General features: G+C 50.1%; 1 protein-coding gene across 6 annotated transcripts in view; it reads left to right on the forward strand.

The window, feature by feature from the left end:
- Positions 1–1910: 1910 nt before the first annotated feature.
- ACTN1 (actinin alpha 1) overlaps positions 1911–25421 on the forward strand; it is a 98361-nt gene continuing 74850 nt past the window's right edge. For 3 of the 6 annotated variants that reach the window (XM_033107518.1, XM_033107520.1, XM_033107522.1), the window contains exons 1-2: positions 1911–1961; positions 3566–3712. In XM_033107518.1, the coding sequence (XP_032963409.1) occupies positions 1926–1961; positions 3566–3712 (183 nt within the window). In that variant the 5' untranslated portion in view covers positions 1911–1925. Of the gene's footprint in view, positions 1962–3565; positions 3713–11409; positions 11772–25421 lie in introns of those variants that run through there. The other 3 variants (XM_033107521.1, XM_033107524.1, XM_033107523.1) reach the window with 3 other exon arrangements.

The raw sequence follows: 25421 nt of genomic DNA on the forward strand, positions 1-25421 counted from the left end.
CAGAGGAAAATCAAGGTACAGTTACCAGGATAGGAAATGGTTGCTGAGCAATGAAACAACAGATATCTATTATACTCACGTTTGTATTGTATTTTTCCATGTGTCTCATGTGCATTGTTCCACACTAGCTACCTGACCTCCTGGCTGTTCCTTTAATGTTTGTGCTTCTTCATCTATTTAGGTCTTAAATGTTACCTTCTCAAGGAAACCTTCCCTGAATACCCCAATTTAAAAATGTAACCACCCTTTATTTCTCCCCTGTGATATTATGATTTATAAGAAATATATATTTGGTCTTTGTGTGTGTTTCTGACAAAGAATTCCTAAAACCCTTGGAATTTCCTAAACGATGAGAATAATAAAGGTGTCTTGATAGTCACAACAAACGCCTTGTAATCACACCTGAGTTTATGGTGATGAGGTGACTTTTGGAAAACACCTAAGGATGGAGGCTGGTTGCCAGGGGAGCCAACGATGTGATTGTATGGTCGGAACTGTCAGTCTCATCCCCCTGACCTCCAAGGAGGGAAGAGGGATTGGAGGTTGGAACAATGGCCAATGGCCAATTATTTAATCAGTCATTCCTACGTATGATACCTCCATAAAACGATACCTACAATGATACCTCCATAAAAACTCCAAAGGACAGGGTTCGAAGAGCTTCCAGGTTGATGAACATGTGGAGATTCCAGGAGAGTCGTATCCTTTCCCCATACCTTGCCCTATGCATCTCTTCCATCTGTCTGTTCCTTTTATAATAAACTAGTAATCTAGTAAGTAAAACGTTTCTCTGAGTTTTGTGAGCTGCTCTAGCAAATTAATTAAACCCAAGGAGAGGGCGGTGGGAACCTCCTATCCATAGGTAGTCAGTGAGAAGCACAGGTAAAAACCTGGACTTGCTATTGGCGTCTGAAGTCTTATAAGACTGAGCCCTTACTCTGTGGAATCTGATGCTATCTCTTGGTAGATAGTGTCAGAATTGAGTTGACTTGTTGGATACCCAGCTGGTATCAGAGAATTGCATAGTGGTGATAGAAAACCTGCATGTCAGGTCCTCAAACCCTCTATTCTCCTTCCCTGCTTAATTTTTTCCCTAAATACTGTCATATTATTTTCCTCATTTATCTTATTATCAGTCTCTCCCATTGGAATGCAAGCTCCTCAGTGCAGGGATTTTTGTCCATTCTCACCACTGCTATACCGTCTGTCCCCAGAACAGTGCCTGGCGCACAGTAGGTACTTAATAAACAATGGTTGGATAAATGAATGAATGTTCACAGCCATCCTGTGGAGTAGGTGGATGAAGGTGATTCTCCTTCTGTTATAGATAAGGACAAGGAAACTCAAGAGAGAGATCCTGTTGGCAAAAAGATTAGAAAGAAAAAAAATTAATTATTGAGTGCTAATGAGAAAACAGCAGAGGGAAAGTGAATGCACTATAATGTGTTCCCACCAGATGAAGGGTAAATGGTGCTCTGGTGTAGTCGTTCAAATAGAGAAAGTTGGAGAATTGAGTCATCGCCTGGCACGTGGTAATACAGGCATCCTGAGCTCAGAAGAGCCACCTGCTCCATCACAGTCAGAACTTAAATCATGCTGGGAGTAGCGGTTTACTTTCTGTAAATTACAACAGTCACATTCAAATTAATATGGCTAGTTTGAATCTTACTGGTTTTATAGTTTCTTTTAGATAGAACTCGTTAAGCTTGTTTTGATTTTTGTTGTTGATTGACAACCAAAAACCTTAAGAAGTTTGTATCTAGTTTTATGTCTGTGCCCATTTAAGGAACATTAAAACAAAAATTAAGTAACTTTGTAAGACTTTGTGTCATTTCTAAAGGAACTTGCTTAGTATTCAAGATTGAGAAACACTGTTTCAGAAGACCCTCTTGTCTTTGGAGGTAGAAAGGAGGAGCCTGAGAAAGATGTCAGAACAGGGCTCAGAGCTTAAAGATCATCTGGTGAGTCCAGCCCCCTGTCATTTTATAGATGAAGAAACTGGGGCCTAAGGAGCTCAGGTCTCCTCACCCAGGTGTAAGGTAAGGACACCTGCTCCCAAAAGCTGTCTCATCATGTCCGTAGAAGTGACCTGGGCGGGCCTCTAGGATTGAGGTTCCTGTAGAAGACCAGTGGGACCCAGTTGCTAAGAGGGGGATGCTGGGATTAATCAGACTCCCATGCAATTTACTCCTCCAGCCTGGAACCTGCCTGCCAGCTCCCAAAGAGTGTGAAGTGGGGGAAGGGATTATCCTACTCAACAGTTATTTCCCAGCTGTGATATGGGTGTTTTGCTCTGGTATTTACTGGGAACTAGAGATGGGGGGGAGGGGAGGAGAGCTCCCCGCCCTCCTTGGAGGGCTTCTGTTGGGCAGCTTTTAGCCATGACTTTCTCTTGCTCACAGCACTGACCTTAGGCAGCTATCTGAGGTGGAGAATTCTGAGGGCTCTGCTTAGATTTGACCCCTAGAATTCAGGCAAGAGAGGTATGGAAAAAAAATGCAAAGAAGGCACCAGACAGGCCAGACGTTCCATCACCTGAGACCTAAGACCTGGGAGCTAGGCAGAGCAGGGGAACCAATGACACTTTTCTGCCTCCCCTGGCCAGTGTTTTACTAGAGACACTGCAAGAGAGAAGCTGCCGGCTGTCTTTCCTCCCCTGACCAGCCCGTGGTGGGAGGGGCAGGAACTAGCCCAGAGACAAACAGTCTTTCACTGGTGCTGATGGCTGAGAACTTAGGCCTGGTGAGGGCTGAGAGCTGCTGGCTGGGGCATATGAGGGAGAGGGCCAAATCAATTTCTCTAGCACTGGTTTCTTGGGAGGTCAGAGGACTTAGGAAATGTTTATGTGGATGGACTACCACAAAGGACTGGTCTCCCAGGGCCTCCCATGGGTTGAGAGGGAAACTGAGGCACAGAAATGGAATTTTACTAATGCCATTTTTTTATTCAGCGAAGATCAAACTGAAGCACCTATTATGTCCCAGGCCCTGTGTTAGGTTGTGTGGGGGGAAAAAAAGATGGGTGAGACCACATGGGGACAGTAGGAGATAAAATGTGGACAAACGACTACAATAAAGCAGAGAATTCTATCAGTTATAAAAGCTATAGGAGTTCCAGGGAAAGTGAGTTCATGAATTAGATTGCTGTTGAGACGGAACAAAACTGAGGTCTCTGGCCTTCTGAGCTAGAAACCTAAGAAACCTCAGTGATTTTCCCTCCCTCCTTTTCGTCTAGTACAAATGCTGCCCTGCACTGAGCTCTTAGGAAGAGCCCACAGGGAGCCTAACTACCATTAGGCCGTAAGGTTAGAGGTTCAGGACACAATGGAGGAAATCCCCAGATGGCTGGGCTAGGATGTCCATGGTGCTTTTAGTTTTCAGAATCCTGCAGATCCTACTTGTTTGTCTTTCCCCAAAGGGACTTACATGGTCAGTTACACTCAAGAGGGTAAGAAAAAGGAACGTATGAGCGTTGAAGTGGCCTTCGGCATGCCAGTCAGTGGGCTGGCATTTTACATTCTTTATGTTATTGTACATGTCAGTTCTACTCACTTTTATTCCCTTAGACGGTGTGTGTCAGTAACTACCTGTGGGATGGATGTGTCCTAGTGGAGGAAGCCTGTGGTTTGGTCCAGCTGGATGAGCAGGTTTGGGAGGATCAGGGCTCCTCTGTGGGTCTCCTTGCATTCGGCCTGGTCCAGAGTAGATGCTCGGTAAGTACTCCCAGAACTCCCAGAACTCACTCATTCCTCCTCCTTTCCCAGGGAAGTTGGGTCACCTACCCCAGAGCTGGGTTCTTTCAACCGCAAAGCACCTGTGGCTTTTTGGGTGATTCATCTCAGGCTGGACTGGGGCAGAAGCAGCTGCCTGGAGTGCTGCTAATGGATTGGGCCAGAGTCTCCAAGCTGCTGCTGATGAGTCAGGAATTCCACGTTCTTTGAACAGCTTCAGAGCAAGGTCTGGTTGGTGGAAAGGACTTCAATATTCTCTTTCGTCCCACTGACTTGAGCAAACTGCTTGAGTCTCAGTTCACACCCTCTGGCCAGTAGAATGGCAAGATCTCTACACACAGTCTTGGTTCCTTTGTCATTGCACCCAGAGAAATCCAAAGATGGATAGAGAAAGGGCAATAAAGGCTGAGCCTCTGGGAAGAAAGGAGTCAGCATTGTTTCCAGAGGAAGGCTCCCATTTTTCTTCATGATCACACCTCATTCCGCTTTGGCCGCCCATGTGACCCCAGGGATTTTTTTTTTTTTTTAAGAGCTGTTTTTCTTAAACGTTTTCTTGAGAAGTCATTTGAAATAGGCCTGCTCCAGCTTCCTGCCAAAACAAACCAAACAGCCTCCCCAAACAGTCATTCATGGAATATCTATTGAGCATCTCTGCCATCTATTCTAAGAGGGGCAGACTACATCTCTTATTCGTTCTTGCAACTTTACTGTCCAGCCTGGTTCAGGGCATAGGGCAGTTGCTTGATAAATATTTGTCAAATAAGTTGGGAAAATTAATAAAACATGCATACCATTGTCCCTTATCTGAAGCAGCTAATAAATTGAGAATCAATTGCTATTTGAATCAATGGCAACAGGAATGGGACTTATTTATCCAAATGCTCAATAAGCATATGAAAAGATAAACCCCTCAAAAGATATCTATCTTAATGGCTAAAATTAAAAAAAATAATAACAGTATGGGGTGGTGGGAAGATGTAGAGTAACTGAAATTCTCACACCCTGCTGCTTGGAGAGTAAATTGTTACAGTCAATTTGAAAAACTGTTTGGCAACATCTACCATATGAATGAAATATACCTACCATATGACCCAACAATTCCATTCCTAGGTATATACTCAAGAGAAATAAATGCATATGTTCACTAAAATCACACATAAAAATGCTCATGGCAGCTTTATTCATAGTAGCTCCAAACTGGAAACAATGCAAATGCCTGCCAACAGGAAGTGGATAAATTACTTAGGGTGTACTTATCAGTGGAATACTACATAGGGGAAAAAAAAAACCCAAAAAACAAACAAAAAATTAGTTACTAATACAAACCAGAACATAAATCTCGTAGACGTGAAATTGAGTAAAAAATCCAGAAACGAAAGGGTGCATACTGCATAATTCCACTTATATGAAATTCAAAATTAAGCAAAAATAATCATTGGTGGTAAGAGGTCAGAATAGTGGTTTCCTATGTGCGGTAGGAGTTATAGTTTGGGAAGGAGCACGAGAAAACCCGAGGTGTTGGAAATATTTTATACGGGTGTAGACACGTAAAATTTCACTGAGCTTTATGCTTAAGATTAGTGTACTTGATTAATGCATTTTACATTTTAATTGGGGTATGTTATACCCCAATATAAAAAAAAGAAAGAATGGATGTTATAAATATGCATACACCTTAGTATCCCTAAAAAGTTAACACATTTAGTAACTTTGTTTTCTAGAAGGTGGTTTTAAATGGAACTAGCATCAGCAGATTGATGGCTAGGAGTGAGGCCCTGGATCGAAAGATTGGCCAATTCATCACCTCCGGTCCGTTCCTCAGGTCCTCCTTCCTATTAAGAAGACAACATCAGTTATTGCTTCAACCCACTCTTACCCTCTTCCCACATACTAATGGACATCCTCCCCATCCTTATTTCCCCCACCCTCAGAACACGAGGGGTTTTTGTCTCTCATTGTCCCATCCTTTAGCCTGTGTTCTTGAACCCACATGGGCCTCTCTGCAAGAACTCTGTGCCATCCCTCAACTTTCTTTTACTTAGATTTTCAACCTTTTCCTCTCAACTGACTCCTTCCTCTCAGATTATAAACAGCTTAAGTTTCTCATATTCTTAAAAAAAAGTCCTCTGGGCTGGCCCAGTGGCTCAGGCAGTTGGAGCTCCATGCTCCTAACTCCGAAGGCTGCCAGTTCCATTCCCACATGGGCCAGTGGGCTCTCAACCACAGGTTGCCAGTTCAACTCCTCGAGTCCCGCAAGGGATGGTGGGCAGCGCCTCCTGCAACTAAAGATTGAACATGGCACCTTGAGCTGAGCTGCCGCTGAGCTCCCGGATGGCTCAGTTGGTTAGAGCATGTCCTCTCAACCACAATATTGCCGGTTCAACTCCCACAAGGGATGGTGGGCTGCGCCCCCTGCAACTAGCAACAGCAACTGGACCTGGAGCTGAGCTGTGCCCTCCACAACTAAGATTGAAAGGACAACAACTTGACTTGGAAAAAAGGCCTGGAAGTACACTGTTCCCCAATAAAGTCCTGATCCCCTTCCCCAATAAAATCTAAAAAAAAAAAAAAAAAAAAAAGTTTAAAAAAATTCCTCCTTTGACCCCAGTTCTCCCTCTAGCTACTGCCCAATATTTCTTTTTCCCTTCTACTCTGTTCACTGTCTTCATTTATTTAGCTCTTAGTGTCTCTTAAACTCACAGCTTTGGCCATGTTATTAAAATTCCATGGGCAAAAGTCACCACAAAATTTTCAACGGTCACATCCAAAGAACACTTTTTAGGTTTTATTTTCCAGACCTTTCTGATGTGTCTGATGTGCTGATTCCTCTCACTTTGAAACTTCACTCCTCTGACTTTCACAACACCATGTGGTCCAGGCTGTCCATGTTCTGCTGACCGTTTCCTCTCTGTCTCGTTCAGGAGATCTAGTTCTTTACACTCCCTTTCTAAGTGCTGCTTTTCTGCGTTCTGTCCTTGGCCCTCTTCTCAGCTCAACTTAGTCATTCTTCATGGATGGGTTCGTGGTGTCAGTACTACTCACATGCAGATGACTCTCAGATCTCTGTTGCACCTGAGTAAGGGCTATGCAGTCAACTGCTTGCTGGACAGCTGAATCTGGATATTCTCAGAGCTCTTCAAGTTCAGTGTTCAAACTCAATCTGTGATTCCACTCTTAAGCCTGAAATGCTTTGTCTCAGCTGGTTGTACTTCCACCATTCACCAGATCATTCAAACTAGAAACCCATGGTTAAAGCAGGGATTCTCAACCTCAGCACTGTTGATATTTTGGGCTGGATCCTCCTTTGTTGTGGGGAGATTGTTCTGTCCATGGTAGGATGTTCAGCAGTATCTCTGGGGTCTATCCACTGGGCGCCAATAGTAACCCACCCAGTGAGACAACCAAAAATGTCTCCACACATTTCCATATATCCCCTGGGAGGACGTGTCAAACTATCCTGGGGTTGAGAACCACTGGATTAAAAGCATGGGTTTAGAAGTCACATGTACCTGTGTGACTTTTGGACTAGTTAGTTACATCTTGGAGACTTACTTGGTTTTCTCTGTAAGATGGAAACAATTCTCGCCTCATATATGGAGCTTAAATGGGATAATATATTGAAATGCATGGTCTGTCTCATGTTGGACATTTATTGAGAGCAACAAAGACCTTTCTCTCATCTTCACAAACTCCTTGGCCACTCAGTTTTATCTTGGAAGTATTTCTTCTCTATATTTTCTTCTTCATTTGCTACAGACTCAATGTTGATGTCCGCCTTGAATTTACATGTTGAAATCCTAAACCCCAGTGTGATGGTATCCGAGAGGGATTAGGTCATGAGCGCAGAGCCCTCATGAATGGGATTAGGATCCTTATAAAAGAGACTCCAGAGAGCTCCCTGCCCCTTCTGCCACATGAGGACATAACACATGAGGACATGTAAACCAGGAAGCAGGCTCTCACCAGACACTGAATCTGATCTTGGACTTCCCAGCCTCCAGAACTGTGAGAAACAATGTTGTTTAAGCTGCTCTGTCTCTGGTATTCTGTTATTGCAACCCAAATGGACTAAGACATCATTCCTGTTTGGATTATTGCAACAGCTTTGCAACTGATTGTCACAGCTTCCAGCCAGCCTTGTTCCCCTCAGATCCACACTTTACAGGACTGTCATGCAGGGTCTCTGGTCCCGCTCCCCACACCAGAATGCAGGATATGGTAAGGCCAAAAAGGAACACCAATGGAGCCATGGATAGGGGAGTCATACCGCCGTATTCTCGATGGCGGCTGGTTGAGACACAAAAGCAAACATCCTCCAGTACCCCAACAGGGGGTCTTCCTGCACCCCAGTCTCACTGGCGGCCGGGCAAGACACAGGAAGTAAGATCAACACGATCCGCAACCTGTCATCCATGCTTCTCTGCCAACCAACCAACCAACCAACCCCCTAGCATAGCCACGGCAGTTATATTAGTGGCTAATGGCTAACTGGTAACAGCTGATGGCCACCCAGCCACAGTGGGTGGCCAGCTGATTACAGCTGATGGCCTTCTAATAACTGAGCCAGCACCTTTCCACGTGAGACCGAGAGCCTGGAAACTGCTCTCTGGGACTCTGTCCCCATAAGGACATACAAGGCCTTCATGGTCTGGCTGTTGCCCACCTCTTCAGCCCCATTTCTTGCTCCTCTTGGCCTTGAATTTCTAATCTAGCCACACTGAAATAGGAGGCATTCCTTTTATTCCATACAGTTTTCTGCCCCCATATACAGAGGATGCCAAAAAAATGCATACACTTTTTTTCCCCCTTCTTCCGCCTCCCCCGCCACTCTGGTTCAAGCCATTGTTTCTCAGTCTAGTTGTGTAGGACACAGCTCCCTGGCCCAGGCTGGTGTTGTGAGCCTTGTGCTCCCCCCCATTGAGGCAGTCGGTTGCCAGTCGTTGGTCAGCCACTCACAGCAGCTCACGGCAACTCACACCAGCTGCCGGCCACTCACGATGGCTGCTGGCCACTCATGCTGGCCACCAGCCACTCATGGCAGCACACGGTAGTCCATGGCAGCACAGCAGCTCATGGCAGCTCACGCCGACCTCTGGCTGCTCACGGCAGCCCAGCTCCAGGGAGAGCCGATGTTCACAATCTTAGCTGTAGAGGGCGCAGCTCACTGGCCCATGTGGGAATCGAACCCGAGACCTGTTAGGAGCACGGTGCTCCAACCACCTGAGCCACAGGGCGGGCCCCCATACCCATTTTAAGCAAGGAGAAAAACTGTATTAAAAGTGTAATGATATATACCGATAACAAAAGATGAATACAAATCACATTTGATTTCTGCAATTATAAGAGGTACTCAAAGTGGTTACCATCAGCGTAATTTTGATAGTTTTTCTTTCTTAAAATGTGTATACTAGGGTTTCCAGGCAGGAATTCCCGCCCGTTCTTGGGAATTTTTTTCGCTTTTTCATTCCCAAATCCCAAGAAAAGTTAGTCGGGAAATCGGGAAAATAGTCTCCTTGAACCCAGGTGGTTGGTAGTATCGGCTGTCACTTTGTGGAAATGAATCATCCTGGAGAACAGAAAACAGTTTATATCTTGGGATTTGGGAACGGGAAAGTGAAAAAAATTCCTGAGAACGGGCGGGAATTCCCACCTGGAAACCCTAGGGTATACATTTTGTTTGGCACCCTCTGTATTAGCTCACACTGTTCCTTCTCCCTGGAATAACCTCCCACACTCCTCTTCATCTGGCTGATTCTTGCTCTTAAAGCCTCACTCGAATTTCACCTCCTTCAAAAAATTATACTTGGATCCTCCTTTCTTATGCTGGGATCAATGCTCCTCCACTGCGCCACCAGAGTTCCCTGGACATATCTATCTCCTTGCATCTATTGCATCGTAGTGTATCTCCTGTCATCTATGTGTCTGTCTCTGCTGGGGTGTCTGGGGGCAGGGATTGTGTCTTGTTCATCTCTACTTACATATCATTTAGCACCTCCCCTGGCACACAGACAGTGCTCAGCAGATACTTATTGAGTGAACGAATGAGTATAGCACCACTGTTACCCTCTAGGTTAGGTTTAGAGCCATAGTTTAGAAATGGTTATACAATAGTCCATAAATCTGCTGTCTCTGTGGCTCAGAAGCAGGGCTTCCTCAGCCAGGGACTTGTGGCAGGCACAGAGCTGACTGGTAACACTTGCACAAGCGTGTGAGGTCGACGGATGATGCAGGGAGCGACACCACGGATATCTGCTTACCACAGCATCAGCTGGCTCTTCTGAGAGTCAAAGACACTTTCTTCACCTTGTCTATCTGTGGCCTTTCAAGTGTCCTAATTCGTGGCCCTTCCTGTCAGTGAACTTTTTCTTCTAATTCCTTCACTCACCTCTGGACTCATACACTTGTGTTTTTGCAATTGGCTCAGCCGTCCCCCAGGGCCCCAAATATAAAGTAAGCACGACTGTGTGCATAAGTATTGGAGGACTGTCTGCTTGTTGCTGTGCTTTAGTCCAGGGATCCCTCAGGGGAACCCAGCAGGATGGGTCTGCCTCTTCCAGGTGTCTGTCACTGCTGGAGCAGGTGTTTAGACCTTCCTCTTGCTAAGTCCCAGGAAGGAAACCCAGGTAGGTACTAAGAAGTTAGAGGTATTTAGTCAATCTTGTCTTCCTTCTTCTTCAATAACAATGGCTTTATTGGCATAATGTTATGGGATTGGCCTGTGGAGTCCTGAGAACCTACCAAATCCCTTTTCAAGCTCAACTCTTTGAGCCTCAGTCTCCCTATCTGTCAGGTGTGTGTCGGGTGGAGGGGGAAGACGTGGAGTCGTAGGTAGATCACTCAGGGCCCTCCCTCCTAGTTTTCAGGAGGCTGCCTGGGTGTGTATGAGGGTAGCTCCGACCCCGCCACTCCGCGCAGGCCGGCAGGGGATCCCAGGAAGCTGGACGACCAAGCAGCCACCTGGGAAGCCCCGCCGCTCAGAGGTCCCCAGAGCCTGAAGGCGGGCGGGAAAATTGTGGCTTCAGAGCGCTGTAGGCTGGCAAGAAACCAGGCCCGGGGAGGGAAGGGGTCGGCGAGAACCAACCAGGCGGGTTTGGGGGGGCGGGGGGCGCGACATAGTCAGGAAATTCCCAGGAAATTCCTTTCCATTCCCGCATTCACCGCCCTTTTCCTTGGGTGCGGACCTCTCCGAACCCTGAGAAAGAACAAAATGAAATATTCTTCGGGTTTCCTCTTGTCTCTTCTCCAGCTCCTCGCCACTTGGGTTTGGAGCGCGCGAGGGAGCGCAATAACGCCGGCGCGCCAGAGTTCAGGGCCTTCCCCGCGGGCGGGGAGCATGTCCAACCTCCGGCAGTTCCTGGGGCTCCGGAGCACGCTGCCGCTCGGCCCCCAGAGTACCCGGAGGCGTACCCCGACTTCGGTCCGGTTCAGCTTAAGCTGGTGTCACATGAGCCGCGGGGGAGTGGGAACCCGGGGAGTGGGCGGGGGCGTGTGCGCCGGGAGGGGGCCGCCCAGTCCACCTATATGCGCCGCGGCCGGGCTGACGGATGCCAGGAATTCCCAATGAGAGGCGAAGGGGGGAAGTTTGGGCAACTCCGCCTGGCCAATGGAGAACCTCGGGAGGGCTCTGCCCCTTCCCCCCGCCCCCGCCCGCTTCGTTCCCGCAGCGCGAGTGTGTCCGCCCGGCTCAGTGTGCGTGGAGATTAGGTCTGAGCGCCCGCCCCGAGGCCGGCAGTCCGCAAGCACTAGCCGCCGCCGCCAGCAGCAACCTTCGCGAGCAGCGCCGCGGCGGAACCGGGCGCAGGGGAGCTAGCCCGGCCCCGCCAGCCCAGCCCAGCCCGGCCTGACTCCCTCCCTACGCCGGGGCAGCAGCAGCCGCCGCCGCCGCCAGGAGAGAAGGTGGAGGAAGAAATACAGCCCCTAGCACGCGCGCACCGTCATGGACCATTATGATTCCCAGCAAACCAACGACTACATGCAGCCCGAAGAGGACTGGGATCGAGACCTGCTCCTGGACCCGGCCTGGGAGAAGCAGCAGAGAAAGGTCAGCAGCTGTCCCAAACCGCCGCAGCCCCCCGTCGGGGCCAGCTCCGTCCGCCTTGCTAGCGGCTCTGGGCTCGGAACGGGTTCCAGGCGTGCACCAGCGGGGGCGGGGATGCGCGGCCGCTGCTAGGTAGGGTGTTGGGTTACAGGCGCGGGGAGGAAGCGGAGCTCGGGGAGGTGGGGCCGCTGGCGGGCAGTTCCCCATGGGGCTGGTGATCCAGGCCACCCGGCTGCCGCCGCACCATCCCCTCGTGGGCCGGGCGCGGGGGCGGTGCTCCACAGGCTGGGGCTGAATCCCCGGTTCAGTTGCTGCTGCTCAGGATCGATTTTCCTTTCCCTTCTCCGCCCCCTGGCCGCCTCTCCATATGGCGTGCGGTGGCAGCGTGCTTCCTGAGCCGCCCTGGGCTAGGTACCTGGAGGGAGCAAGCTGCACGGGACTCTGCGCCTCCCAGCCCGCCGAGGGGACCGAGGGGAAAGCGGGCGCCAGAGAGATTGGCAGCCTCCTCTGGGTCGGCCTTAAGGTGGACCTGCTAGAGTGGGCTGGGGCCGAGAAAACCCGGGGGTATACGCCGGCTCCCCAGCGGGCCCTGTGGGGGCGGGGTCAGGACGGCCAACCGTTTTATTGCTTAACTCAGTGGGTTCGTAGCTGCATGCGGAGGTGGGCTTGTGTCTGCGTCCTGCTCCTCAGACCCCTGCTCATTCCTGACAGAAGGGGAGTTTGGGCAACTTGATCTGAATTGAGGGGCTTCAGGGCAGAGGATTGTCTCCGCGGGTATTTGGGGTCAGTCACTGGGGATCACTGCTTAGCCACGGAGCCGCGTCTCAGGCTCCGTGTGCCGGGTGCGCACTCAGCCACCCAGGCTAGGCTCGCATCTGGCGATGGGACTCCGACACAGTGGCCAGTGGCAGGAAGAGGTCAGAAACCACTCTTATGGAGGGGGAGGGCGCCCCAACCCTCCCTTTGCTTCCTGCCTGCGCGGTGAGCTCTTGCCCCAGGCGGCCACGTACCCTGAACAACCCCCTCTTCCTCCTCCCCCGCTGCCCGCTCCCATCCGGTCCCTCCTCGTTCCATCCCTCCTCGCCCCACCCCCATCCCCCCCCCGCTGATCTGGGAATGGGGGGGCCAGGATGGCGCGTCCCTCTGGATAGTGCGGTTAGGGCTGGGCTTGAGGGAGAACGCTCATGTCCAAAAATGGTAACATTCATTCCCTTTTTTAAACTTAAAAGGGGGGGAGTTTAGGGAGCCGACTGAAGTTTTTTTTTTTTTTTTTTAGCCAAAGGCATCCTGTATTAGCTCACTCAGGAATCCTAAGCCCTTTTACTCACTTCATCAGACAAGCAGAGGTAATTTAAAACACACGCACAAAGGGCTTCCTCAAAGCCTGGCGTCCTGAGACCCCGGCCAGCTTCTGCTGGGCCCAGCCCTACACGGCAGCATCGGAAGGTCTCTCTGCTTTGAGGTGGCTTCTTGGAAACGTGGCGGTTGCTTAAGCACCCCTCCCCCTCTTCCTGTCGCCCCCCTCTGGGAGAACTGGGGGAGAGGTGTGACAGCCCCCCACTCACCTGCTTACTTCCTGGAACAGTTGGGCTGTTGGAGCAGAGTATGAAGTGGGCACTTGGGAGATTCCCCAAGGCAGAGGGACTTTATAAATTTCAGGGTGAAATCTTCTTGAGAACAGATTTTGAATTGGACAAGATTGATGGGATTAGGGTAGTGGATGTCTTGGGATCTTCCATGGAGAAGAGAAAAGAAGGAAATCCCTGTTAAATGAGCATGTACTCTGTGCCCAGGAGGGGTGGGAGTGACTGGACTGCCCAAGAATTAGGAATTAGACCCTTTTAAAGCCTGGGACGACTAAGTGTTTGGGGAGCAGAAACTTACCTCCCCAGCACTGAGCACTGGACCCGAACATAGTATTATCGAATGAATGAATGTGTTATATTAAATGTGGTTTGGGAGAAAAATTATAGTCCCTCTCTCCATATACTGGGGGGGGCCAAAAAAATGTATGTACATTTTAAGGGATGTTATCTATGCTCAGGCAGTAGTTCCCCATAATCAGAAGTGTCTGGACACTGATGGTAACCACTTTGAGCACCTCTTGTAATTGCAGAAGTCAAACGTGACTTGTATTCATCTTTTGTTATCAGTATATGTTACAATTCACACATTTTTTTTCCTTTCTTAAAATGTGTATACATTTTTTTTTTTTTTTGGCACACTCTGTATATCCATAAAGCTCTGGCCTGGGTGGTGTGTGTGTGCACCAGGCCCCTGGGCAGCCAGGTGGGAACAGGGTCATAGAGTCATTTGGGGAATTTGGTAATCTACGGGGCAACCTCAACAGTTCAAGAGCTGGCATTGGCTGATGTGTGCCAGGTGTTGTTCTAATCTCGTCACATACATTGTTTCACTTGTTGCTACCAGCAGCTCTGTGAACCAGGCACACATGAGGATGAAGAAATTAGGGGCAGAGAGAGGAGGAAGTAACCAGCCTAGAATGTGGCTAGTATGTGGTGGGGCTGGGATGCAGCCATGTTTGGGGCAGGCCTCTTCCCCTCCTTGTCCCTTGTTGGTGAGGGAGGCAGGAAAGCTGGACCTGGCATTCAGAGCCTGTCAGGATCTCTGGACCAAGGGGAGCCAACACCTACTTGGGTGGGGTTGGTGAAGGGGCTGGCGGGACATGTCACAAGCTTCTGGCCTGACTCGGAAAATTTGGTCCACAGTTTTTTTTTTCTGCCATGAATTCTCTGTTACCTTGCGTGGGCCTAGATTTCACCTAGTTCTCAGTGGGATATAAAGAAATGGTATTACATGTAGAGGATCAGACTTAAAGTAACTTGTTGCTTTTGACACCCTCCCTGCTGACCATGGGAGGCAAGGATTGAGTGGGACCAGAGCTGACAAGTGGACCAGAATCTATTTCAGACGGAAGCCGGAGAGTGAGTAAGTGGGGGGAATGGGGAAGAGACAGTGCAGTGGGATACAAAGTTCACTGGGTGGGAAGCAGAAGATCCTGTTTTTAGCCCTGGTGCAGCCATGACTGTTTGTGAGACTTTGGGCAAGTCATTTCATTTCTCAGAACTCTGATGAGATCATTCAGAAACCACTTTTGGAGCATCTACTCTGTGCCATGTACAGTTTGAGGTGCCGGGGATAGAGGGCTGGACAAGACAAGACGAAGTGTCTGTTCTTGTGGCACTTCCATTCTGTTTTCTCCCCTTGTAAAGGGGCTGCATTCCTGCCCTGCTCACCCCGGAGGGATCTTACAGGGAGAAGATCAAATGTTGTGGTAAGAAGGACTTCCTTGGTGAATGGTGAGGCCTGATGCAGAGCAGGTAGCGGTCTGTGCAGGCAGAAGGCATGACTCAAGAACCTGCAGCGGTTGGCCGTGGCTTGTCCCTTCTTCAAAGAATGCTTCAGTGCAGAGTTCATCAGGCTGGACTCCCTGGCTCCAGACACAAAATGCAGTGGATTAGAGGAATTGGCTGGCTTTCACAGTCTTCCTGACCTTTGAGGCTGAGCTCCAATGCCACCTTTCCTAGGGGCAGTAGGTCTGAATGCCCATCTTTTTGGATTGACCATAGTCTCCACTTGATTCCCCGACGATGATCTTGCCCTTGTCCTTACACGTATGTGTGTGCTGACGTGAGGCCGGCTGGAGAGAGCGTAGACTTTGAGTAGCATCCTGACTCTACCCTTTCAGACTTGTGACTTTAGGCAAATTATTTAACTTCTGTCACCCTCCAATTCCTTATTAATAAAAAGGAGCTAAGACACTGCTCTCGTACCCTCACCTTGCTGGGTTGATGGGAGAAGATATGTAAAATAGAGTCGTCCGCTGTTCAATTTTATTCTCTCTTCCTTCTTAAATCCTGGAGGATCTGGTTTAATGTGTATTTCCACAGGTGTCAGCCCTGGGGGTTTTTCCATGTAGGAGTTTAATCAATATTTGTTGAGCCAACGGATGTTGAAACAGAGAAGTGGCCCTGGCAGGTGTAAGAATGTGGTTGTAAATAGGCCCAGATCCTGATTCTGCAGCCATGTCAAGCCAGGTTGTCAAGCCAGGTTGTGGGAAGAGAGGCCGCCTTATTTACACTTGCTTTTGGACTGCGTGACCATCGCAGGAGCTAAGCAAGACCACTGATAAAGGTGGAAGACTGCAAAGAGGGAAGGCCTGCTGTAGGTGGGGAGGAGAGGACCTCTGCCTGTCCTGAAGGTTAGGCCTCCTGAAGTCAGAGTGATACCTGGCAGAAGGGAAACGAGAGAGGAGAACATTGGCTCAAGCGTCCATCCTCACGCCCCTCGCTGTTCTGATCTTGCCTGCTTCCCCCCCCACACCCCCACCCCCGTGCCAGTGCCCATGGCGGCAGGGACCCAGCCCAGCCTCTCCCGGTCTCTGCCGAATCCCTACTGCCTCGTACAGAGTCAGACCTGCCGTAGGTGGTCAGGAAATAACGCTGAACAGTTGGGTAAATGGTGCCGTGCTCGGTGCCCAGCTCCTGGCTCGGGGGTGGGGGTGGGGATGGAGATAGGGATGAAATGCTTTACATTCCACACAAACCGCTCCATCCTGGAGCTGTATCTGCCTCAGCCTCTGCAGATAGACATGCTCTGGGCACACTGAATTCAAATCTCTGCCCGTCCACTGACAAGCTGTTTGATCTTGGCTAAGCCACTTACCTGCTCTGTGCCTGAGGGTAACAATGGGGAAATGGAGATAACAAGCATTCCTTCCTGATAGAGTTGAGTGCCGGTTTAAACCAAGTAATATACATAGGGAATTTAGTATAGCACCTAGCTCACTAATGTTAACCATTTTGAGGAACCAGAGTTTCTGTGGCCTTTACCCAATATGCTTTGAGACAGGTGTAGTATACAAACCCACCTTAGAAGGAGCCAAGGTTGCCTAGGAATTTATGGGAGTTGTGTTGTCTTTGACCTCTGACCCTGAAGTCAGCTCTGGCTTATTCAATGTCACTTGACCCCTCTGACTGCTTAGTCCCTTCACCTATACAGTGATGTAAAGGCCCTGTTCACCCTTTCCCTACTTCCTGGGTATCCAGAATGAAGAATGAATGTTAAACTTCTTGTCAACTTGTTATATAGGACAGGTGAAATGACCTCAAAATATGAATTTCCTCTAAAAGAGACAATCTGGGGTTTCTTCAGGGTCTACTGTTAAGTAGCTGGGGCATTTCTGCCCCCACCCTCCTCGTTACACCTCCCAGCCGCTTACCCAGCCCTGCTTTGCTCCAGGACCTGTTGCAGCTGCTTCCTTTCCAAAGCCTGTCCCATGTGGCTGCACTGAGAACAGGTGTCTCACCGGTTGGTGAAGTGATTGACAAGGCCTGAAGGAGAGACGGACCAGGGGCCTGGAGCATCAGGGCCAGCTGGCCCAGACCGGGCAGTCAGGCTGCTTCTGGCTGCCCTGCGACAGGTGTGAGAAGGCCTGGAGCTAATGAGATCCAGACTTTCTAGTTTTGAGGAATGATGGGACCTCGAGGGGCTATTGGGGTCACTGGAGATGGACTTGTAGGAATAAGAGGGTAGCAGGTTCCTGCAGGATTCTTGGTCACCAGCCTTTTCAAATGGAAAAGGAGGAAACTCATTTCCTGGTCTTACTTCTTGAAGAGGAGCTGGAGACTGTTCCTAGTGGGTGGGGTGGGGGTGGGAGGAGGCAGGACCTTGGGCCGTCCTGAGTGTGAAGAGGTCAGACCAAATGGGCCTCCTGTAGTTTGGGGTTTGTGGTTGGGATTTGGGCCTCCTATTTCCATCTTCTTGAGGAAGGCCTGGGGCTGGGCACCCGGCCAGCGCCCACAAACCATAAACCTGGCTTGAGGACTTGTCATACAAGACCTGGTGCCTCCTGTGGATCTGGAGCTAGGGTGAGGCAGCACGAGCCTGAGACATGACCTCGTCACAGACCTGCTTCTGTGTATCTCTAGGGAAGAGCGGGTGTCCCTTCATAGTATAAGAACATTGACAATTTCTCCTTGTGGAGTCAACCAGTGAAGGCTGATTGAACCCCTCTTAGGTATCAGATGCTCCACTCATGTGAGGTCGTGGAAATCATGGTTCAGGTGGAGCGGGAACCAGAAAGACACAAAAAAAGCTCACCAGGCTGCGCCAATAATGTCCAGAAGCGTGGCTGAGACAAATGCCATGGTCACCGCAGGGCAGGAGCCTGCACTGTGGCCGGTGGTGGTGGAGAAGGTGAAGGTGAACGGCTGGGGGCATTTGAGCGTCATCTCCAAGGACAGGCAGGATTTGAAGGTTCCGCTGGGGAGCCTCCCTTTCCTGGCAGCTGGGCTGTGTGTGTGCACGTGTGTGTAAAGGAGGGTAGGACAGGAGGGGAGAAGGCAGAAGACTGGAAGGGCAGAGCAGTGGCCTCAGCGGGTCATCCTGGCAGGGACTGCAAACTGCTGCAGGCTGGTGAATACCCCTCCTTCGGTTCTTACTCGTGGTCCTTTCCTATTCTCTTTGTCCCTCCCAGAGCTGACCTCTCACCTTTCTGAGAGGCCAGGCTGTTTGTACAGCTCACAGGTTGGCGCTGGAGCCCCACACCTCAGTGCAGGTGTTGTTGGGACCATCTCAGCCACTTAACTCTATATGAGCTGCCCCATGTGTAAGCTGCCCAGGGTTTTCCTGGGAAGCGGTGTGCTGCTGAGGGGCGGTGGTATGAGGGCATTGTCCCCACTGGCCCTGCTGTTATCGCCTCTGAGTGTGGTCAGTGGGCTTACATCTCTGGAGAAGGGCCCCTGAGCTGGCTGAGTTACTCACCAAGGATACTAGAGCAGTCCCGGAGCCCCAGCTCCCCAGAAGGTCATGTCTGAGAGGCCATGGGCAGAGGAAACCCCCTTTGCCTGGTTTCTTTGTCTCAGCCAGACTGGGTCACCCCAGTGGGACTCATGATTCAGCCCAGAGTTGTGTCTCCATCATCTTGCTGAGTACTAATTGTCCATACCTGGCCCTGACTGAGGCGAGGAACCTGGGGAGTGGTGGGGGCAGGAGACCCAGCAAACCGGGGCTCAGAGCCGCCCTGGAAGCCCACCTTCCTCTTAACATGTGATCAAGATTTCTCACTGGTTCTCAGGCTGCGCATCAAGTCCCAGAGTCCTTCCTTTTCAGCAGGTAGGGGGTAAACATGGAGAGGGCTGGCCAGGCACGCTCTGCCCTGTCTCACTTGCTCTCCCCATGTTATGTCCTGCCTGGGGATTGTCTGGCAGAATCTTGACGTGTGTGGCACCATGAGTCCCCAAAGCCACATACGCAACAGTCATGACCCCAACCTGTCCCCTCTGTGTGCCCATTCAGCCAGTCCAAATGGTGCCATGGGTTGCAGAGGGGATGGGTGGGAGTGGCAAGGCCGTCTTCCAGCTCCAGCCCTTTGCAGACAAATCAGCAAACACTTTGGCAGTCCCTGGCAGCCTGGGCAGGGTCCTCTTCCCAGACCAGAGACAGGACAGGATTGGATTATTTTTTAAGTTAAACAAATTCTTCTGCTCACAATAATGACAGCAGCTCACCCCTTCTGAGGCACTGCCCTCAGAAGTCGACATGCATCAACACATCTACTCCTGTGAGGTGGTTACGACTGTTACCCATTTCACAGATGAGAGAACTGGCTCAGAGCAGCCACATAACTTTTCCAAAATCACACAGCCAGCCAGAGGCAGAGCTGGGAGCTGAGGCCAGGCGCTGTGGCTCTGGAGTTTGCCTCCTCACTACTTTGCTCTGCTGCTTAGAAAACAAATGCTCGCGTGTCTAGGAGTATTTAACAAAGGCAAGCATAACAAAACAAAACCCAGTGATGAAAACATTCTGGAATTAGAGAGTGGGGATGGTTGGCAACCTTATGAATATACTGAAAACCATTGAATTGTAGCCTTTAAACAGGTGACTTTTATGGTATAATAATTATATCTCAAAAGACCCTCAGCAAATGCTAAGGGATATAAAGAAGGAAATGACAGTTACCTGTCATCCCACCTCCAGGAGGTGAGCACCTGCACAGGAGTTTCGGACACTCTCTGCCATCCGCATCCCTCTTCCTCTTATTTGTGTCCCCTTCTCTCTCCTTCGCTCTTTACTCAAAGGTCAAGGATCTGGGTTCCTGATGAGTGAGTGGGAGAATGGAAGAGGAGAAAAATCAAGAAGAGCAGCTTTCATAAAAAGCATGATGTGGCCCTTTTCTTGGAAACTGCTGAAGAATAGATCACAGACAAGCAGAAGACCAACAGAAGGCTGGGGTGGGGGAGGTGAGGGTGGACGTCCTCACTGGACGTCCGCACTGGACTTGCATCTATAAACCCTATTGGCTTGAGATTGCTTCTCACCTTCTGCCATCCCCAGGGTTAATAGGTTGGGGTCCAAGTAGGACAGCTCTCTCCAGGGCCCTAGGCTAGGCTACGAGGGGAGGGGAGGACAGGACAGGGGAAGGGAAGAGAGGGCCAGGGTCCTCCCCCAGGCAGCAGCTGCACCACTCGGGTTGCCTAGCAATAGTGGGAAAAGGTGACTTAGCCCACTACAGAGGCGGAGAATAAAAGGCAGCTGGGGATGGAACTCTGGAGTAGATACAGAGGGTACTGTTACCCTGGAAACTGCCTGCTTGGTCCTTGGCTACAGCGGGCTACTGCTGGGCTGGGATCTGCTCTTCATGGAGAGGTTATGGGGTCCTCTCTAGACCTGTCACCCACAGGGTCAGGGGTGGGGACACAAAGAAACCCCTCTTGCACATGGCCTGTGTGTTAGCCACGTTCAGTCAGCACTTAATATTCACAACAGCCTTGTAAGGTATGGGGTATAATCACACTTCGTAGTTGAAGATCCTGAGCTTCGAGACGTAAAATGACAGGCTCACAGCTGCTCAGCGAGAAGGGGCTGAGGATGAAGGTGCCGGACTCCTGGTGCTCAAAGGGAACCTTTCATTCTGATTGAAAGCATTTTATAAGCCCAAGATCTGGGAGGCAACACAAACACTGTCCACCGTCTGGGAACAGACGAGAAAATGAGAAAAGGAAGGCTGGAAAGGAGAGTTATCTGTTTTATATCAAACAATCAACCCACCAGTATTTATTAAGAACGTCTCGGTTCCCCAAATAAGTAAAAAGACTAGTAGTTCACGCGGGTCAAAGGTTGCGTGGTTCAGATTACCTCAGTCTGTCAAACAACTCTTTGAGGAAGTCCTGTTATTTCCCTTGTTACAGACAGGGAAATGGAGGTTCAGAGAGGTAAAGGAAGTTGCCCAAGATCGACCAGCTAGTAAGCCAGATGAGGAATGAACCTAGATAGAGTGACCTTGGAACTCATCTATTAACCAGAAGTACAGACGCACTCTTTGCTATTCTGGAATTCATGTTTTAATTGTGAGACAAGGCTTACATAAATGAAATGGAACAACTTAAGATGGTGTATAATCGAGTACTCATTATGTGATTCATGATTTTTAACAATTATGCTTTCTCATGTGGTTCTCTTTCCATTAATCACAATGAGCCAACTTGTGAGGTCCTATCCCTGTTTCGTAGACAGGGCATGTGAGGTTCAGAAGGGTTAAGTGCCTTTCCCAGGGCCTCTCTCGCAGCCAGAAATGGGTACAGTTGCTTTGGAATCTGGGTCTTTGACTGAAGGGTCTCTGAGGCTAAAGGGATGTGAATGGACATTTCTGAAATTCCTTTTCTTGGTTGAATAAGTAGTGGAGGATTCTAGTTGTATTTCTTCACATTTTCAGTAGGAGGAGGAACTCTCAGGAATAAACTCAAGTCCGCTGAGCCTGGAGGTTCCCCGTGGCTTTCCTAGAGCTGACTCCTGCTTTTGGGGACAGGTTTCCCTGCTGTAAGATTCAACCATGTCCCCTCCTCTGCTGCTTGGATTCCTTCAGTGTCACCTGCTCTTGTTGGTCCCTTTGTTTGGTCATCACAGGAACCTAACAGGCTTTGAACCAGGTAGCTGAGTGTTTATTTTGATTGTAAAAGCCTGTGCACATGAAACCCAAAGTTGGAGGTTCTTGCTTAAGCCTTGAGACGGTTAAGAAAGTTGGTGAGGGAAAGTTTAGGTTGGGGTGAGCGGCTCTGGCTTTAAGCTCTGGGCTGGGCCAGAGGGGACAGTGCCCTTCCTGACCTCTAGATTGGACCCTTGCCCACCTGGGGTCTAAATCCAAGGTCCCAGATGGTTCAGCTGAGGCTGCAGCCGTGATCCTAGGGGAAGGGAGTCTTTCCGACAAGTTACCTCCTCTACCTTGTTTTTCTGTTTCCTTGTTTTTCCTGTTTTGGGGTGGTTGGTGCTGTGGGGCTATTCAGGGGTGGTCACAGGCTTGTGATTTGAGACCAGGCCAGGGCTTGCAGGGGAGCATTTTTATGGGCCTGGAGATTTATTTTTTAAAAGCCATCTGTAAAGCTGACGAAAACTGATGGGCATAGAATAGAGTGGTGCTCAGCTCTATTTTCAAATCATCTGTAGGTGAAGTGACACCAGAGGAGGGAACGTCGAGGTGGGTGGCCTCCTTCAGGCAGGTTTCCTAATGGAACTTGGCTTTCCATCTGGGAAGAGAGGCAGCAAGCCTTGCATGTGGGTGGGAGGGGGCTTGCTACAGTCAGACTCTCTTTTCTCCTTATGTCCCATGTGGAAATGTCTACACGGAGCAGCCTGTGGTTTGGGGCTTTTAATTCTCCTAAGTTCCAACACCAGGGAACAAGATCCTACCCCCCCCGCCCCCCTCCCCGTGTGAGGGCCTGTGGGGTGCGGAGCGGAGGGAAAGGCAGCAGCTTTGCTGAGGTTCCACTGTTACTATCTTAACCTCTGGGTCTGTGAGTGTGAGTGAGCGTGTGTGTGTGTGTGTGTAGCTCTGAGAAGCCCCTCTGTTGTTGTTTTTGGCTGCTACCTTGACTTTGACAGAGGAGTGGCTCCCTTTCAAACACCGCAGACATCCTTCAGATAATATATAATGGCACTTTCCAGTAGAGTTCCCGATATTTCGGAAAGGCCTTTCTTTCCAGGAACCCAAAGTGCTTTTGCAGACTTGGCCCTGGGAGCTGGAGGAGGTGGCTCATGAATCCCGCTTTCCCGGAGCAGGGGAAGCAGGGCCAGACCCCTGGTTTCCTGCCCTTCGTCCCATGTTTGGGACTGTTTGGAGCATTCTTCACCTGCGTGAAGCCCTGAGGCCTCTCTTTAGAAATTTGGATAAGTTCCCAAACTTTAGCCCAGTGACAGCCACCTTTTTTTTTTTTTTAAGTTAAGTAATAGTACATTGAGAGGTTCATTGTACATAATCAGCTTTTTAAAAAATTAAGGAATGTTGCACTGGAGTCTCAGTGCAGTGGGCTTATGTGGAACCGCTTTACTGGGGCTGCTTGGCATTGGCAGGGAGGCCACAGTGGGGCCAAGAGGTTCCTGGCTGGGGGACCTGCCCCCGTTCCCTTTCCACAGAGCTGCTGGTTCAGGAGAAGGCCCAACTTAGACCCCCTTGTGGCCCGGGGAATATATCTTGGAATATGGAGCCAAGCATCCATCCCCCAGTACGGACTAACCTGGTACTGCACTGTGGGCCAGGCATATTTCTAAGTGTTTCACAGATATTAATTCATTTAATGCTCACAACACCCTTAGAAGATGGTTTAGCTGGAGGTAAGGAAGTTTAGAAAGACCTGCGAAGGCTCAGGTGGTTGCAGCCATTATTTCCAGGTTTTCTTCTCTTGAGTCCAGTTCACAAAGACCATAAACATTATAGATAGAGTCGAGGCCCCTGCAGTCTTCTCCTGAATCCCGTTCCCTTCCCGCACTGGAATTCACTGCTATCCAGGTTGGTGTTTTCATTCCTAAGCGTGCATTTACACAGTTCCTGCTTGCATCGTTGTTTTCCTGTGCCTGTTTAAAACTTTATGTAAATGGGATCATATGCAAATTCTCCCTGTGCACCCCGCCATGTCTGCTCACGCCTCTCCCATGCCCTAGAACTGGAGACCTCCCTGCGCCCCCTTTCGTGGATGAGTTTCCTGGATGAGAGGACTTGAGGGACTTGCCCAGGTCACACAGCTGCTCACAGGTGGCAGGGGGGCTAGAAGTCCAGCTTCCTGCCTTTGTGGGTGGTGCTCTGTACTCTGTTGGAGTTCAAAGACTTGCTGGTATTTGAGGAGGGAGGGCGGGAGAAGTCAGTCTCAGTTTCTTTTCTTTCCTCCTGTGAGTTTTTTGGCACCGGGCTCTCGTCACCTGGGGGCAGCTGCACTCTTGCCCACTGTCCTCTTTTCCTGGGGCTCCGAGAGTCAGGTTTTTAGGGACTCAACAGCACATTGCCCTCCTTTCTCCTCGCAGGGTAGCAGCTGTGCTTTTATTGCTCCTTGGTGAAACAAATATGCGGTGACAGAAAGCTACTGTGAATGTATTTGGGAATGCTTCTACATGAATTTCTATTTCACATCTCTCAGTGGCATCTTGTAGCATTTGGAAGTTTGTCGTTCTCTGCACATAGAGTTTTGGAAGAGGCCAGAGGAAGGGAGGCACGGCTGAGCCCCTCTTGGCTAGGCCGCAGGGGCAGCCAGTGGGATTCCAGTTATGTCGCCCTGTCCCTGCCTGTTTCCTGGCTCTGGCCTTTTCTTCCTTCTCCCCTGGCTCTGGGCCACTCAGCCCTTGCCTCGTTCACTTAGTGCCCGGGTAGAGGATGGGCTGGAGAGAGCTGGAAAGGACAGACGTGTTGGCAGCCTCATCACACTTGCTTTGGCCACTGTTGTGAAACTCTTGGCTCTGAAGACATTTGGAGGGTTCTCAGGGGATGTCACTGCTCTGTGAGTGACTTGGGGCTCCTTGGATGATTGAAAGCGGGTTTGTGGGGGTCTCCTGGGGCCCACTAGTAATGGGTCTGTTATCTGGGGCTCTCGGAGGCTGTGCTACTGAGATCCACACACACTCATGCCACCTCATCCCAAGCAGCTCTCTGGCCTAATAGTGCAGAAAGGACAGTCTCTCCGCACCTTCTCTTCTCCTAAATGCCACCCCGCAAAGTCCCAACAGAAAGGAAGCAGAAGGCAGGTGGACCAGGGTCCTACTGGACCCCACAGATGGCGAGCTGGAGGGTCCAGAGGTTCTGTCTGGTTCCACAACCGCTGGATGCTATGGCTAAAGAAAAAAGGCTGCTGTTGTCCCACACTCCAGAGAAGCCTCAGTGCTGGGGCTGGAAGGAGAAAGAAAACCAAGGTCCAGGTTTTACTTCCTCTGAGGCCCCTGAACCCACATAAGAGGACCAGAAACTCCCTAAGATTTTCTGAAATAAGGGCCCCCGCCAAATGCAATAAGGCAGGGAGCAGAGAGACGGGTCAGCATGGCCAATACCTCGGGAAAGGAATCTCAAGTGGGCTTCAGGCCCAAGGAGGAAAAACTGCAGCTGGACTGCCTAATAGAGAGCTGGGGGCCTGTGCTGGCTCTGCCACCCAGCAATCAGACAACTGGCGAAGGGGTGCCAAGAGGTGTGGCAGGCTTAGATCCCATCCCAAGTACAAGGCTGGCAGCTCCCCTGGCCTCGGGCCTCCTGCTGACCCCAGGGCACACCTCTGAGGCCAAGGAACCAGCCCAGCCCCTGCTCTGGGTCTTGGACTCAGCCCCGTCACTGGAGTGGTCCTGGGTAACTTGGATGGTTGCCACCCAGCATCTGCCGGAGGG

Source organism: Rhinolophus ferrumequinum, chromosome 6 (assembly GCF_004115265.2).
Source record: "Rhinolophus ferrumequinum isolate MPI-CBG mRhiFer1 chromosome 6, mRhiFer1_v1.p, whole genome shotgun sequence".
Taxonomy (NCBI): Eukaryota; Metazoa; Chordata; class Mammalia; order Chiroptera; family Rhinolophidae; genus Rhinolophus; species Rhinolophus ferrumequinum.